Below are 15,961 nucleotides of genomic sequence, written 5' to 3' on the forward strand. Positions count from 1 at the left end.
TCATTATGAGGTACAGTACCATTAGAGATGCAGCTTTGGAAATAATTAGTGTCTTAAAAGATATTAAAAGTCTTAAAATCATAATTACATATCACAAATATTTAAATTTTTAAATAATGTTTATGCCTTATTCCTTTATCTTTTGTAGAATTTGTTATATAAATTCATTACAGTTTTTTTACTGTTTATTATTGGGCACAACATATCTCAGGTACTAGTAACAAACTGTCTCATTTATATATTGTGATTTCCCTAAACTACAATCTCTTAATTACAGCAACACTTTATACAGCCCTGCCTGAACGATGAGTAGTCATACATTTATATGCAGTCTTTTGCAGAGAAACACGCGGCTATCCCGTAACTTTTCAAATCATAAGCTCCCATGCTGATTTCGTGACACCACTGCTGTAAACTCACTATGTGTGAGAAATATTGGAGAGCAAGAGAGTTAATGGCTTTATTGATAAGAACTCTGCATTAGTTAATAACACCAACGTGATGCTTGTTTGAGTGGGACAGAAGAGCTAGATGTACACAGTGGAAGGGGAAAGAGTGGCCAAACAGAAAAAAATCAACACCTGGTGAAACACTGTTCAAGAACTCTTGTATTTGTTATTGTAGTTGTAGTTCTGGTGGTGTGAAAGTGAAAAACTGATGCCCTTAACTTAGCACTACTTATGCCACTATCGAGGACATTTATTGTGCCTCTTGGAATAATTTTACCTTCATCACATTTACATCTAAACTCTAAAATATAAATATATATTTATTAAAATTCTACAAAACTTTGGATATCCCTGTATCATTCCTACTAGTGCAGTGCAGTAGCGCACGTGTTCAACAATGCAACGTTGAATTTCTTTGTTCAGCCTTATTGGTTTTAATGAGAAGTACGTTTGTTTGGCAAACCATTTGAATTTGTTCATTGTCGTCTAAAGCTTCTGAATGAATTATACATTTTTCTTAGTTTCTATGAACAAGCGACTGAATATTCATTTACTGTTATACTCCTATTCAGTTGAACAGTTACTTGATAGTGGTAAGTTTATTGCAGTGCAGTCTTTTCTCGAAAGGAAAGAAAAAACTGGAAGACGAAGATAAGAGTTTTTCAGGACAGTTTGGAGCATGATTTTTTCTTCATACCTGCTAAAACAGAAGGCAGTGCCATGTGTTTGGTATGTCGTGACATAGTTCAAGGTTATAAATTATATTATTTTTTTTTAGTTGGTTATTTAACGACGCTGTATCAACTACGAGCTTATTTAGCGTCGGTGAGATTGGTGATAGCGAGGTGGTATTCGGCGAGATGAGGCCGAGGATTCCCATAGATTATCTGGCATTCACCTTACGTTAGGGAAAAACCTCGGGAAAAACCCAACCAGGTAATCAGACCAAGCAGGGATCGAACCCGCGCCCGAGCGCAACTTCAGACCGGCAGGCAAGCGCCTTAACCGAGTGAGCCACGCTGGTGGCTATATAAATGATATCATCTTAATAGGCATTATAACAGTGGCGGTTTCTCGGGGAAGGGAAGGAAGGAACGTCCTCCTCACATTTTTCTTCTTCTGAGAGTAAATATCAAATAAAATATGTGCCTTAAAATTCGGGGAAGATTCGATAATTTTTAAGTTCACAGCTATAAGTAAACCTTGGTTGATCGAGTTTTAAATGACGCGCGCTCATGTGCTGTAGAAAACTGTGAGAAGGATGCGAGATTGTTTGTGTGGAAGAAAGGCAATCCTTTCCTCCTTCACTGCAGTTAACACACATAGACAACAGCGCACTAGCGGCCAGAGAAAGAAGCAGAGATTTAAAGCAAGTAAATGAACGGAAAGGGAGGAGACCCTCCTCTGAATCAGCGCATGGGCGGGAAATAGAAACCAACTGGTCGTGCAGCAAGCTCGCTACCACTGCAATCTAACGATCTTGCATTCAACCAGACTATAACACATCTAGGAGGAGGCACAATAAAAACAGTTTTAACGCAAAATTATAGGACACCATATAAACTTTTTTAAAATTATAAATGAAAATATATTATTCATTGCATTTTATATGTATAGGGTACTATTCATGATTTGAAACTTTCGAGGATATTTGAAAGCTGAAGTCGGGTTGGTATAAAACAAAGAGGAAGTAGTTCTACGTTAGTATCGTAGATCATTTTGGCCACTGAAATTCACTTCCATTCATTGTCTACTAGACAGGACAACATCCAAGTTGTCAGTTTTGTACAAATGTATTTGAAATTGAATGGAAGTGAAAACGTATTATATTTTGGACAATTATTTAGGAAACTCAGTTTGCAAGAACAGATTATTGCTATACAAACCCTAACACTATCTGGTCTTACATGTATGCATGTAGTCTAATTTGTAGCATGTTTCATTCAAGAAGGTGTCATTTCGTGCTGTTAACTTCTTTCCTCCTCTTAAGAAATATGCGGGAGCCGCCACTGCATTATAATATCGTGTATTCAAATTCTGACAGCAAGTAACAAGTAAATTCAGAGCAGATAAGCTAAACCATTAGAAATGACAGCAGATGTAACTGGGTTGTCAATTTTTGGCCTTGAGACAAGAAATCTCAAAAATGAAATTATTTATCTCCAGTAGGATTCAGAACTAGAAGATATTTTTCAAGAGAAACGAAAAATAAATTCAGTTTTAGAGTTTTGGAAAATATTTCTAGAAAGATAGTTCGAAAACTTAGTGTCGTGTGCATATAACATTTTTGTGTCTTTTTGGATCAACGTATATTTGTGAAATGACTTTCAGCAAGATAAAGTTCATCAAGAGTAAACATAACTCTCATCTCACCAATGTGAATTTGGAAAACCTGCTGAGGATATGTCACAAATCAAGCAGCTCGTATTGACACAATTGTGTAGGAGAGTAGCAGAGTTCGACCTTCAACTTCACAGCAGTAGTCTACATAACCGTATGTTATCTAAAAACTATGTAATAATAATAATGATGATAATGATGATGATAATAATAATAATAATAATAATAATAATAATAATAATAATAATAATAATAATAATACTGGCTTTTAAGGAATCCGGAGGTTCATTTCCGCCCTCACATAAGCCCGCTATTGGTCCCTATCCTGAACAAGATTCATCCAGTCTCTATCATCATATCCCACCTCCCTTCAAATCCATTTTAATATTATCTTCCCATCGACGTCTCGGCCTCCCTAAAGGTCTTTTTCCCTCCGGCCTTCCAACTAACACTCTATATGCATTTCTGGATTCGCCCATTCGTGCTACATGCCCTGCCCATCTCAAACATCCGGAGTTAATGTTCCTAATTATGTCAGGTGAAGAACACAATGGGTGCTGCAGTTCTGTGTTGTGTAACTTTCTCCATTCTCCTGTAACTTCATCCCTCTTAGCCCCAAATATTTTCCTAAGCACCTTATTCTCAAACACCCTTAACCTATGTTCCTCTCTCAAAGTGAGAGTAGAAGTTTCACAACCATACAGAACAACCGGTAATATAACTGTTTTATAAATTCTAACTTTCAGAATTTTTGACAGCAGACTGGATGACAAAGTTTCTCAACCAAATAATAACAGGCATTTCCCATATTTATTCTGTGTTTAATTTCCTCCTGAGTATCACTTATATTTGTTACTGTTGCTCCCAGGTATTTGAATTTTTCCACCTCTTCAAAAGATAAATTTCCAATTTTTATATTTCCATTTCGTACAATATTCTCGTCACGTGACATAATCATATACTTAATAATAATAATAATAATAATAATAATAATAATAATAATAATAATATAAAACAGTTAATTTTCAATATAAAAATCAATGATAGTAATCAGTAATGAATGTGTTTATCCATAAATGTAATAAGGCTGCGTGTTACCAAGTTTGAGTGCTGTGGAATTTGGTGCGGCTCTCCAACAGATACTGTTTATTATATTTGGTTCTCTTGTAATTTCTAGTGAGGACCACTGCCTTAACTACACCTGAATGCATGAACGAATGAAGAGACGAATAAAGAAACAAACAAATAAATAAATAAAATAAGCAAATGTAAGGTTACACAGTGACTTTGTAAACGTGATGAACGGTTCGGAGAAAAACACTTGGAATGGACTCAAAATGGTAGTTCATAATTTCCTAGGGAATTACAAAGACACTGTATAAATTTAGTTGAAAAGTTTCGAGACCCAGGGCAGCAATATGATTGTAAAGGTCCACTTTTTGCACGCCCATCTATATTATTTTCCTAACGATCTAGGCACTTTGGTGAAGAACATGAAGAAACTTTTACTTATGGAAACCAGATACCAAGGGAAGTGGAATGTCAATATGATGGCTGATTAGTTAGTGGGGTTTAAAAAGGTCAGCTACTATGCGTATTTGCGCTCTTATCTAAAATTCCTCACAAAACAGAATATTCAGAATGCTAAAAAAGAACAAAAAAGCGTTCTAACGGTTAAAACGAGGTACACAAATGTAGTTTCAACAAGGTGATGCATAAAAATCATAAAAGTGAGCAGTTCTCAGAACCTAACTAGATTTCACAACAAACAATAAAATAATAAAACAAATGTCATCAGAAACAAATTATCTGGTGCATTTATAAAATACTTGGATGTAAAAGATCCGAATTGTCAAGTATGTTAAAACATATATAAAACAACGAATGTAACCTCCGGATGTAAAGGGTCCAGAGGATAAGTAAAACAGGTCAATAAAAAATTAATCATCCTGTGAAGTCCTGTAATAGATAAAAATTTCACAACTGCATTTGTACAATTAAAATCATTTCCAAGAGCGTCACATAGCGTGGGCTGAATTCCATATTGTCGATGGACAAGGTCACATTTTCTACAATGCAATAAAAAATGTTCCACCATAAGTGGAACACGGCATATATCTCACTCCGGCTGAGGCTCGCCATGTAGCAGATGGCCATGTGTCAGACGACAGTGGCCAATCCTCAACCGGGTGAGTAAAACTTCATGTCGTGACGCTCTTGTGGACGAATCCCAAACGCGGATTGTATTCTTTACCCTGCGCAATTTATTTCCCTCTAGTGCAGACCATTCTCCTTCCCATTGCAATCATATAGTACATTTCAAATAATTTTGTATGTCTTGCCACCTCTTGCGCCAATATACCAGAGTGCCATTCATAGCAGCATCTGGGGCCTCATTCCCTGGAATTCACACATGGCCAGGAAGAATCCACAATACTCCAATCTCAAAGTTAAAGGTGAGGAGTGTGTGGGAGAGCTGTTGGGTTCTTACCACTACAGGATTATCGGAATGTAAAGCCTGCAGAGACTGAATGGCACTTAAAGAGTCTGAGCAGATTAGAATTCTGCCCTGTGGTTGTCTAATTAAACACAATAAGGCCATGTAAACAGCATACAATTCTGCAGTAGAAACACTGGTATATTCGCTCAATTTATATTTAAATATCTATCCATTTGCAACAAAGGAGCAACCAACACAATCATTTACGCGGGATCTGTCAATAAGAACAAAAGAATAATTTGAAAAACGTGATACAAGTTCCCTGAAACAAAGTCTATAGACAAAAGCTGGTGTAAAACTCTTAAAACTTCGGCTCAGACTTATATGAAACAGGAGACGTCGCATAATCCACGGTGCAGTCGTGTGCGAACTGATGGTAGGCGGATGTCGAGCGAAGAGAAAATCTATACAGTGGGGATGCAAGGGTGAAAATGGCTGTGATGATGTGGTGAGCGTTCCACATGCAATGGTGGCCAGCAAAGAGGAAGATAGAGATGAAAAAGAAGAGAGAACACGAAGAGCTGGATGGTGATAATATGACAAATGTACAGAAAGGAATGCTAGACCGCCACCATTGCACCCCCCCTGATCACCAACTTGGCGGAACCCACCTCGACCGGGATGGCTGATTACTACTGGATGAATCAGACAGACACTTCTTGTGAAGGTGCTTCTAGACAGTGAAGAAAACAGAAACTTCAAACACAATGAACTCTCTATGTAGAGACTCGCACACCACACTCACCTTTCAATGAAAACCTCTTTGTTCCCTGCCGTTACTTCCACACTTGGCTCCTCATTCACTGTGACCAAGTGACTCTGCTCTTCCTAAAAATATAAAACAAATAAAACAGAAAGATGGTACAATATACATAAACAAAAGTGTATCGATTCTAGATGACATAGAACTGCATTTAAATCGTATTGGTCCTAGTACAATTTCAGATAACAGAAGACAATTCTTGTGACAGATTTTTCATGGGGTACTTCCTTCCCTTAGAGCGCAGCGTTTTCCAACCTTTTTTCAACTTGCAGCACACTAAAGGTGTAATTTAAAATCTTGCCGCACACTCATATAATCTAAAACTGTTGCTTCCAAGCAGAATGGTAATTTTGAGGGTTTCAGGAGGGAATGAGTACTATAATGTACACATAAATGAGATAAATGTGTATGCATTAATATATGAAACAAACTATTTTCAATTATATATGAATTATTTTTGAGTCAACATACCAGGGCATGATACTATGATCAATGGTGCAAAGGTACATGTTGCAGATAACATTGAGAAGAGAGGCAAAATACATACTATTCACAAATTGATTGACACAATCTTTAACTTTTACTTAAAATTTATTATAGAAATACAAATTTAATGACAGAAAATTATTCCAATGCAATACTGGTGCGATCATTATGAATGAATTCTGAATTTGTTATTTAGGAAATTATCATTACACATGCAAATCTAGTCTTTCAGGTGAAGCTCCCTATAAAGCAGATTTGAATAATTTCAAGGGAAAAATTGTTCCGGGGCCGGGTATCGATCCCGGGACCTCTGGTTGAACGTACCAGCGCTCTACCACCACAATATATACGTTACTGTGCACGTTAACAGAAAACCACAATTCCAAGTCACACAGAGATTGTGTGCACTCGTGGTAGGTCTCTGGCGTTTCGTCAGCCCACGCTAGTTGTGTGGATATAAAGGGAAAAGTTGAGGTGGTGTCGGGTGGAGTTCCCGGGTAGCTCAGTGGTAGAGCGCTGGTACGTTCAACCAGAGGTCCCGGGATCGATACCCGGCCCCGGAACAATTTTTCCCTTGAAATTATTGAAATCATTACACATATTGTTAAGGTTTTTAACGCACTAAACATTTTCTTTCATAAAGCGAAGTAAAATCCGATATTATATTTTTTTAAGACTGGTGCGATATTCTAATTTTACTGATCAGGCAACCTTACATTCGCGTCTGTCATTCTCTTCTCTATTGCTCGCACAGCTACACTATGTTTACTGAAGGCTAACTTCAGCCGCATTTGGTATTCTGTCGCACACCAGTGGTTCATTCAAGTGCACCATGGCAAGCTGGTGGAAAATGGCTGTTACAGAATAACTATTTTACTACCTACTGTATAATAGCATAAATTATCTATGAAGGGACTAATGGGACTTTTAAAGCCCTTATGCTGGGTTGCAAGAAAGCATTTATAGGTTGGTTAAACGCTATTGGTCCTATAAGTGTTCATTTAGCGTAAGTGTTGCAAGAACGACCTTTAAAGTTATTGGTTCGTTAAAGCACTCTGTAAACTATAGGTAGAAAATCGGAGCTGTAAACTATTAACGAATCGTTAGCCGCCACATTGTACGTAATATACAGTAGTAGATGTTTTCTAAAGTATTAAATAATTTCGTGGATATGTTATCATCAGAAACAGGTACGTAAAATGTAATATAAGCTACATATTATATCGCAATGAACTCGAGATTCATGTGTGCATAAGGAAAGATATATGAATAAAACAATTTCATTATTTTTATTATAGAATCGTCTGAATCATCTGATGTAGAGGTTATGTTGGATATGGTACAACAACTACAACATTTACCAAGACCAAGAATATTCAGAGACAGATCTAATCCTCTACAAGAGTACGATGATATTGATTTTAAGCTTAAATTTAGATTGTCGAAAGATACATTCATGGCTCTCTTGCATGAAATAGGGCATCACATTGAAAAACAAACCGCACGCAGTAAGGCAGTATCAGTAAGTAACCAGCTGTTGATTGCCTTGCGCTATTACGCAACAGGAGCTTTTCAGACAGTGATAGGGGACCATATTCACGTTAATAAATCTACGTTTGTAAAATAATAAGATGTGTAACTGTCTGCATTGCAAGAATGAGAGAGCAATATATTAGTATGCCTCAAGGAAATTCTGTACAAACAGTGAAACAGGATTTCTTTTCAATTAGCAATTTTCCCAACGTTATTGGTGCTATAGACTGTAGCCATATGAAAATTCAAAGCCCTGGTGGACACTTGAATGAGATGTACTGAAACAGGAAAGGTTATTTCTCCATCAATGTCCAGGCTGTCTGTACAAAGAATCTGAGGATTCTTGATGTCGTTGCACGTTGGCCTGGGTCAGTACATAACAGTACTATATTTTATGCCTGTCTTCTACGTGCAAAATTTGAAAACAATGAATATCCCAATTGTTTTCTTCTAGGAGACAACGGTTATCCTTGTAGGGCTTATATGTTGACTCCACTTCTTTATCCTGCTACAGAAGCTGAAGAAAACTATCAGAGGTCGCATATAGCAACAAGAAACACAGTAGAGAGATCATTTGGGGTTTGATAGAGGAGATTTCCTGTCCTGGCACTAGGAATGAGGACGAAAATATCTACAACATTGGCGACTATTGTGGCGACAGCAGTTCTGCACAACATAGCTAATGAACATACTGAAAACTTACCCGAAGGAGATGTTGATGTTGAGGTGGTAGATGTGCCTGTGGAGCCAGTTCGTAACAATGGAAATGCAACAAGAACAGCATTAATAAACACGTGTTCTCCAGGCAGTAATAATGGTTTTCATGGCCTATGTACATTCTTACATTACAATATTAACTATCGCCTACTTACGTGAAAAGTTGTAAAAATCATTGCAAGAAATACTGAAATAATAATACTGAATAACATGTATATAATTATGGATTCAACATAGTCAAGTAATAATTTTATTAACACATACATAATAGCTGTTACCTACTACCTAGAATTTAAAAAAGCATTATATAATCGAAATATTGTAAATTAAGTTTCAGTGAATTTTAGACCTAATTTTTGTTTATAAACACTGTGACACTTAGACAACAAGCAAGAACCGACAAAGAAAGCTTTCATTCCATTCTGCGGGAGCGTGTCACACAAAATAAGCAGAATCCTCCAGAAGGTAAATATCAAAACCATCCATAAACCACAGAGCAAAATCCGGAGTCATCTACGTCAGGTTAAAGACAGTCCGGGCCTAAGGACACCAGGGATTTACAAGATACCATGCGAGTGCGGCGAAGTATACATAGGGCAGACTGGCCGCACAATAGAAGACAGAATCAAAGAACATAAGAGGAACCTGAGGCTGTATTACCAGGAAAAATCTGCAGTGGCGCAACGCAGCATAGAAAAGGATCATAAAATACTATTTGACCACACCAAGGTCATCAACAAATCAAGCCACTACTGGGAACGTACAATCAAGGAGGCCATAGAGATTAAGCTGGAGAAAAACAACTTTAACAGGGACGGTGGACTGCAGCTCAGTCAGGCATGGACACCGGCCTTGGACCAACTTAGGCCCTCTTACAATCATGGTCATGAAGATCACGGACCGAGGACGGCAACCGATTCCAACTGGCGGAACAGGGCTCGCCGCCTGCCAAACTTCACACAGGAATCCCGGGAGGGGCGGAGCTTACGAGGAATGACAATTCCCAGCCCGGATTGGCCGATCCGCCAACCAATCCCGTTTCACCTGAGACAGCCTAACATCTATATTACATTTCGACTTTCTGTTCGGACAGCACTTCCCTGAAGATGGCTGCAGAGATAGCAGTCGAAAGTTTGGAGCATTCCAAAATCTTTACTCGGCTGATATCCCGCGAAAACATATTAGCGAACACTGTGGTGTTATGTCATAAGCTGATATGTACAATTTCAGCAAAAATATTTTGTCGTCTAAATATGTTGCAAATGTTGTTTTTAACGTTACTGCAAAACATGGTATGTCTACTCCCATTAGTAAATAAAAAATTAATAAAAAAATATTCCTTCTAATGTGTTCCAGATTTTTCCTCAAAGAATCATCTTTCAGATTGCTCTCTTGTGAAATAATGAAAATGTACATATCAGCTTATGTCATAACACCACAGAATATTATGATTAATGATAACAATAATAATTACTGTAAGACTACACAGAGTTTTCGAAAGAAGTAATTATATGTATAAGGCAAACAAAATGAGAAATGAACATGAAATTGAGCACAGTGAACTTTTTAAAATTGTCTTTTTGCTTGATCTAATTTCGCCTTCGCAATTTCCAGTTCCACTTTCAAGATTTCTCTTCTCAATTGGGATTCCTCTTCTTCCGCTTCATATTTTCTTCTTCTCCCTTCTAATTCTTCTTCCTTAATTTGTAGTTCTGTTTCCTGTATTTTCTGTTTTATTTCACACACATTGGACATCTGCAGCACTTTTTTCTTGTTTTTAACTATTTGTGACGTTGCTATAGCTTGCTCACTTTCATACATATCATTCAGGTTTCTTTTTCGTTTTACAGAAGTCGTGGGTGTTGGGTTTGTTTCTACAATCATTTCCTGTGGTTCATATATATGTAGGCCTATGCTTGCTTCACTTTCCTCTACCGGCACAGTAGTCTCTGGCACTGATGTGAGTGCCTCCAAGGGCAAGGAAATCGTACCTGAAAAAAAGGGGGAAATGTAAGGTACAAATACTAGGGTGGAAAAAATCATTCATTACCGTCGCGAGGAGTGACTTTGTGCTGTTCGCGAAAAACGTATGGAAGTATTCTTTAAGACCGTGACAAGGTTTTAAAGTCTACTTCCTTACGTCTAGTAGTCTTTAAAACCTTGTGACAGTTTTAAAGACTACTTCCTTACGTTTTTTTTTATGAAATGCACGAATGGCACAAAGTCACCCCGCTCGATGGTATTTATTAAATTAAAATCAAAATCACTGATTTTTTATTTAAATCACATTTTTTTATTCAATCAGATTTTTTTTTTAATTTGTTTACTTAAATACTAATTTATTCTTAACAGGAGCTTTTTTAGTAAACAAGGTATTTTTAATAACAAATGACACCAATGACCAAACAGGAGTTAGATTTTCTCCAATTTTAAGTTAAAAAAACATACTTGAAACAAAAGAAACCAGATACTTCCCCACTGAATGCTCTACCTATAATACACAAGCGTCATTATACCAAACAGACCCCTAGTTAATTGCATGTCTGCACCAGAGAGTGTAAAAAATCATGATTTTATTAAAAAATAAAAAAACAATGATTTTTTTTAAATTACAATCAGATTTATTTGATTGAAATATAATTTTTTTAAATTGAAGTTCTTATTATATAAATCATTTGAAATTATTCTCGGATTGGTGTTTGCTTCAGTGTTTAAGAAGTACTCGTACCTAGGATGAATAATGAAGAAGCAATCTACTAGTACATGCTGTGTTTTAACAATAATTTTAATTGGGATATGATATATTACAACATATTTTTGAACCAGTTCTTCTGTTTTATAGCTGAATGCAATAGAAGGAACTGTTTATAGCATAATAGAATTTTATAATTTATTTATCTAAAATCCTCATTCTGATTTTCACTTGTTCAAGAAACAAAGGGACTAAGCTGATTTGACTTAATTTTCAGAGGTCTCAGTGGTTAGGTGATCCGTAACTAACGACCTCTTTTATTTAGATACTGAAGGTGCAACTACTGGATCTGTCTCTAAATTTTGATCTTCATTGTCAGATATTGGAGTAGGTCTCACTAATTTTTTTTCTTTATTTATATTTTATACTCTTACATTTTTTAATATGTAACTTCACTGCAGCAACAAATCCTTGCATTTCTAAACCATATGATTTGCATTTAGCTATCATGAATTTTCCACTGGAAGTGGTAAAAATTATAAAAAAAAATTAATTCTCTCCAAACTGGATCAAGTTTTAGGCCTGGGTTACTCATTTTAAGTTAAACAGCAACCTTCTTGCTACGCTTTCACAAGTAGAACTTAATAAACTCAAAGTGACTCTTCTCTAGCATAGCAAGTATCTACTAGATGTTGACTCAAAAATGACATAAAACAAATGGAAAAGAAAAAACAACAATTTAAATTTGAACAAAATGGACTACAAGAATTAGAAAACTGATTTTAATTATTTACCCATTGGGTATGTCATTGTTAAATTGTTAACATATAGGATGTGTCTGTAAATTATTATTTAAAAAATTAATCAGTCTTCTTAATGTATCCAGCTGTTTGCTGACAACATAAAGTCCACTATAGTCCACTGTAGTCTATTCAGTTGTTGTTTTTCACGAGAAATGAGGGGTATTTTGATCGGTGTTGATTATAGATGCCTGTTGCTAGTAGCCAGAGTTGGGATGTAGTCAGGGATGTGTCTTCTGCAACTGGTAGGCCTACTGATGATTTTAATTTACTTCTTTTGTGGTTTATTTATTTTATTTTATTAGGTTATTTTATGACGCTTTGTCAACAGCTTTGGTTATTTAGCGTCTGAATGAGATGAAGGTGATAATGCCGGTGAAATAAGTCCGGGTTCCAACACCGAAAGTTACCCAGCATTTGCTCATATTGGGTTGAGGGAAAACCCCGGAAAAAACCTCAACCAGGTAACTTGTCCCGACTGGGAATCGAACCCTGGCCACCTGGTTTCTGGCTAGACGTGCTAACCGTTACTCCACAGGCGTGGACTTTTGTGGTTTATGGATGGACAGTATAGAAGAATGTGTTCCAGATCTTCATCATGATTATTACACACAGACAAATAGGATTATCAGAAATGTGAAATCGGTGTAGGTACAATTTGAGTGACAATGTGACCTGTTCTGGCTCTTGTTAAAAATGTTTGAACATGTCTGGGTAAGGTTTTGTACATTTCCAGGTCTCTCAAGTGATATCTCTATCCAGTGCTTTTGCTACAGTAAAGTCTCATTTCACAAACCTATGGATCAACAATTGGCTCTCTTCTGACAAAGGAAAAATTTTACAGCCAAAAATTAATTATGAACGTAATTTAAAAAATGATTGACTGATTTTTATCATAAAAATAATTTGATTTAAATTAATGATTTAAGTCATTCCACCCTGACATATACTAACCGACAGGTAAAACGAAGCAGGCTTTTAGAGCGACTCTGATATAGCTTACAGAAGATACAGAAGATCTATTATATTAATTTCATAATCTCATAACCTCTAAAGTAATTAATTCATGATTTTCATCAGTGACTAGGTGTCACCTCTGCTTTTTACAGTTTCAATTGCAGAGAAAATCTACGATTTCCAACTGGTATAATTTGTATAGCACTTGGGTCAGTTATAATCAACTGTTACTACAATATATGTACTACAAGCAAAGAGTTAGTTGTGTCACACAATTAGACTGGAGTGGTTCAGTTGTCTCTTCATCGACAAAGTTATGGTCATATAGGGCCTACTTACTTACTTACTGGCTCTTAAGGAACCCGTAGGTTCATTGCCGCCCTCACATAAGCCCGCCATTGGTCCCTATCCTGAGCAAGATTAATCCAGTCTCTATCATCATATCCTACCTCCCTCAAATCCATTTTAATATTATCTTCCCATCTATGTCTCGGCCTTCCCAAAGGTCTTTTTCCCTCCGCCTCCCAACTAACACTCTATATGCATTTCTGGATTCGCCCATACGTGCTACATGTCCTGCCCATCTCAAACGTCTGGATTTTATGTTCCTAATTATGTCAGGTGAAGTATACAATGCGTGCAGCTCTGCGTTGTGTAACTTTCTCCATTCTCCTGTAACTTCATCCCTCTTAGCCCCAAATATTTTCCTAAGAACCTTATTCTCAAACACCCTTAATCTCTGTTCCTCTCTCAAAGTGAGAGTCCAAGTTTCACAACCATACAGAACAACCGGTAATATAACTGTTTTATAAATTCTAACTTTCAGACTTTTTGACAGAAGACTAGATGACAAAAGCTTCTCAACCGAATAATAACAGGCATTTCCCATACTTATTCTGCGTTTAATTTCCTCCCGAGTGTCATTTACATTTGTTACTGTTGCTCCAAGATATTTGAATTTTTCCACCTCTTCGAAGGATAAATCTCCAATTTTTATAGTTCCATTTCGTACAATATTCTGGTCACGAGATATAATCATATACTTAGTCTTTTCGGGATTTACTTCCAACCCTATCACTCTACTTGCTTCAACAAGAATTTCCGCGTTTTCCCTAATTGTTTGTGGATTATCTCCTAACATATTCACGTCATCCGCATAGGCAAGAAGCTGATGTAATCCGTTCAATTCCAAACCCTCTGTGTTATCCTGAACTTTCCTAATGGCATATTGTAGAGCGAAATTAAAAAGTAAAGGTGATAGTGCATCTCCCTGCTTTAGCCCGCAGTGAATTGGAAAAGGAAATATAGGGCCTACTATATTTATATTTCATGAGTCTGGATTAAAAAAAAGAAAACTAATATTCAGGACTGTTGTTAGCTTTCAATAATGCAAACAACAGTTAAGTGATGTAATAGTTCTTGAACTAGAACAGAAAATAACATAGAAAATTGACTGACCTCTCATAAGTATGTTCAGGTTCTGTATATAATACTATGGCATAAAATTTGAGTTGTGACGATGTTGATATTAAACAGAAAAATAGGATATTTTCAGCATTATTATTTTTTTTTTTGTAATCAATATAAAGCTTCGAAGTATTGTATTATCACATAGCCGTACAACTCCTATAACTAAATGTGTGCATGCAACAATGCAATATTTATCTTACCATGGTAATTTGTATCACTGTCAAATTCGTTTGTCAGTGGTGTAATTCGGTCGGAAATAAGTCCGATGACCCTCTCACTTACTGTTCCAACCATTGCAGTAGAAGCAACACTACCACCGCCAGTTTTATATATTTCAACCTGAAAATATCATAAGTAAGGTTAGGTTAGACGCATGGTCAATGATTTCGCGTTTATATTATTTTATTTGTTTCATCACAACTTACCTTTTCTGTACTTCCCTCTTTTCTTACTCTCCTCTTCAAACAGTCATATAAATTTCTCAATTGTTCAGAATTCCGTATACCGGAATCTGTTGGGTATTAAATTTGTGGCAGATTTTCCCCCAGCACTCATGTTTTGAAGTGTTCGTCACTGCATCGGCCGTTTTATTTTCAATGACGTCTTTATATTCTGTAACGATGTCTAATAACAACATTTTCTCTCTTTCCGAAAAAGTTTTGCCTCTGTTTCTCCTTTTTTCCATTTTATATTGCCTATTGCTTACAAAAACATACTACCGGTGCTCGTATTTCCTACCAAAAATACAGTATTACCATAGCAACATGAACGTTTCATAAGAGAATTATTTGCGTCAGCTATGATGGATCTGTCATTTTACATCTTTTCAGTTTATAGACGGAATACCTAACAGATCGTTAAATATCATATTTGCAATGATCTATACTTTAAAGACTGCAATAGTTTAAGGATCCATTACTTAATGAGAGAATAGCAATTATAGAACATATTTCTTGCAACCCAGCATTAGTGTCTCCACGGCAACTGAGCGGAACATTGGCATCGTGATTGTTCTAAGACTACAGTTTTCCTTTTAATGCTGTGGACAGAGCAGAACGTTCTGCTATGGAATTAGGGAGATATTTCTTGTGGTATTTAGGTGATTTTTATTGTGCCATTTATGTGAGCAAGTAGTAATAAACCTAATTGATTTGTTCTTGATCTAAATCCAATTAGGCCTATATAATCTGTAAGGAAGAGACGTTTCTTTTATCCACCCAAAGACTAGACTATTTTTCAGAAGTGGTGTAGAGC

The 15,961-nt window shown here is 36.4% G+C and overlaps 1 protein-coding gene across 4 annotated transcripts in view; it reads right to left on the minus strand.

The window, feature by feature from the left end:
- Positions 1–15,961, minus strand: part of LOC138693078 (zinc finger protein ZFP2-like) — a 151,320-nt gene that overhangs the window by 100,015 nt on the left and 35,344 nt on the right. For 3 of the 4 annotated variants that reach the window (XR_011330219.1, XM_069816663.1, XM_069816667.1), the window contains exon 5: positions 6,035–6,117. Coding sequence is in view for 3 of the 4 variants with exons in the window: in XM_069816663.1 (XP_069672764.1) it covers positions 6,035–6,117 (83 nt within the window). In the remaining variant the exon portion in view is untranslated. Of the gene's footprint in view, positions 1–6,034; positions 6,118–8,881; positions 10,780–14,907; positions 15,047–15,961 lie in introns of those variants that run through there. The other variant, XM_069816666.1, reaches the window with a different exon arrangement.

Source organism: Periplaneta americana, chromosome 17, assembly GCF_040183065.1.
Source record: "Periplaneta americana isolate PAMFEO1 chromosome 17, P.americana_PAMFEO1_priV1, whole genome shotgun sequence".
NCBI lineage: Eukaryota > Metazoa > Arthropoda > Insecta > Blattodea > Blattidae > Periplaneta > Periplaneta americana.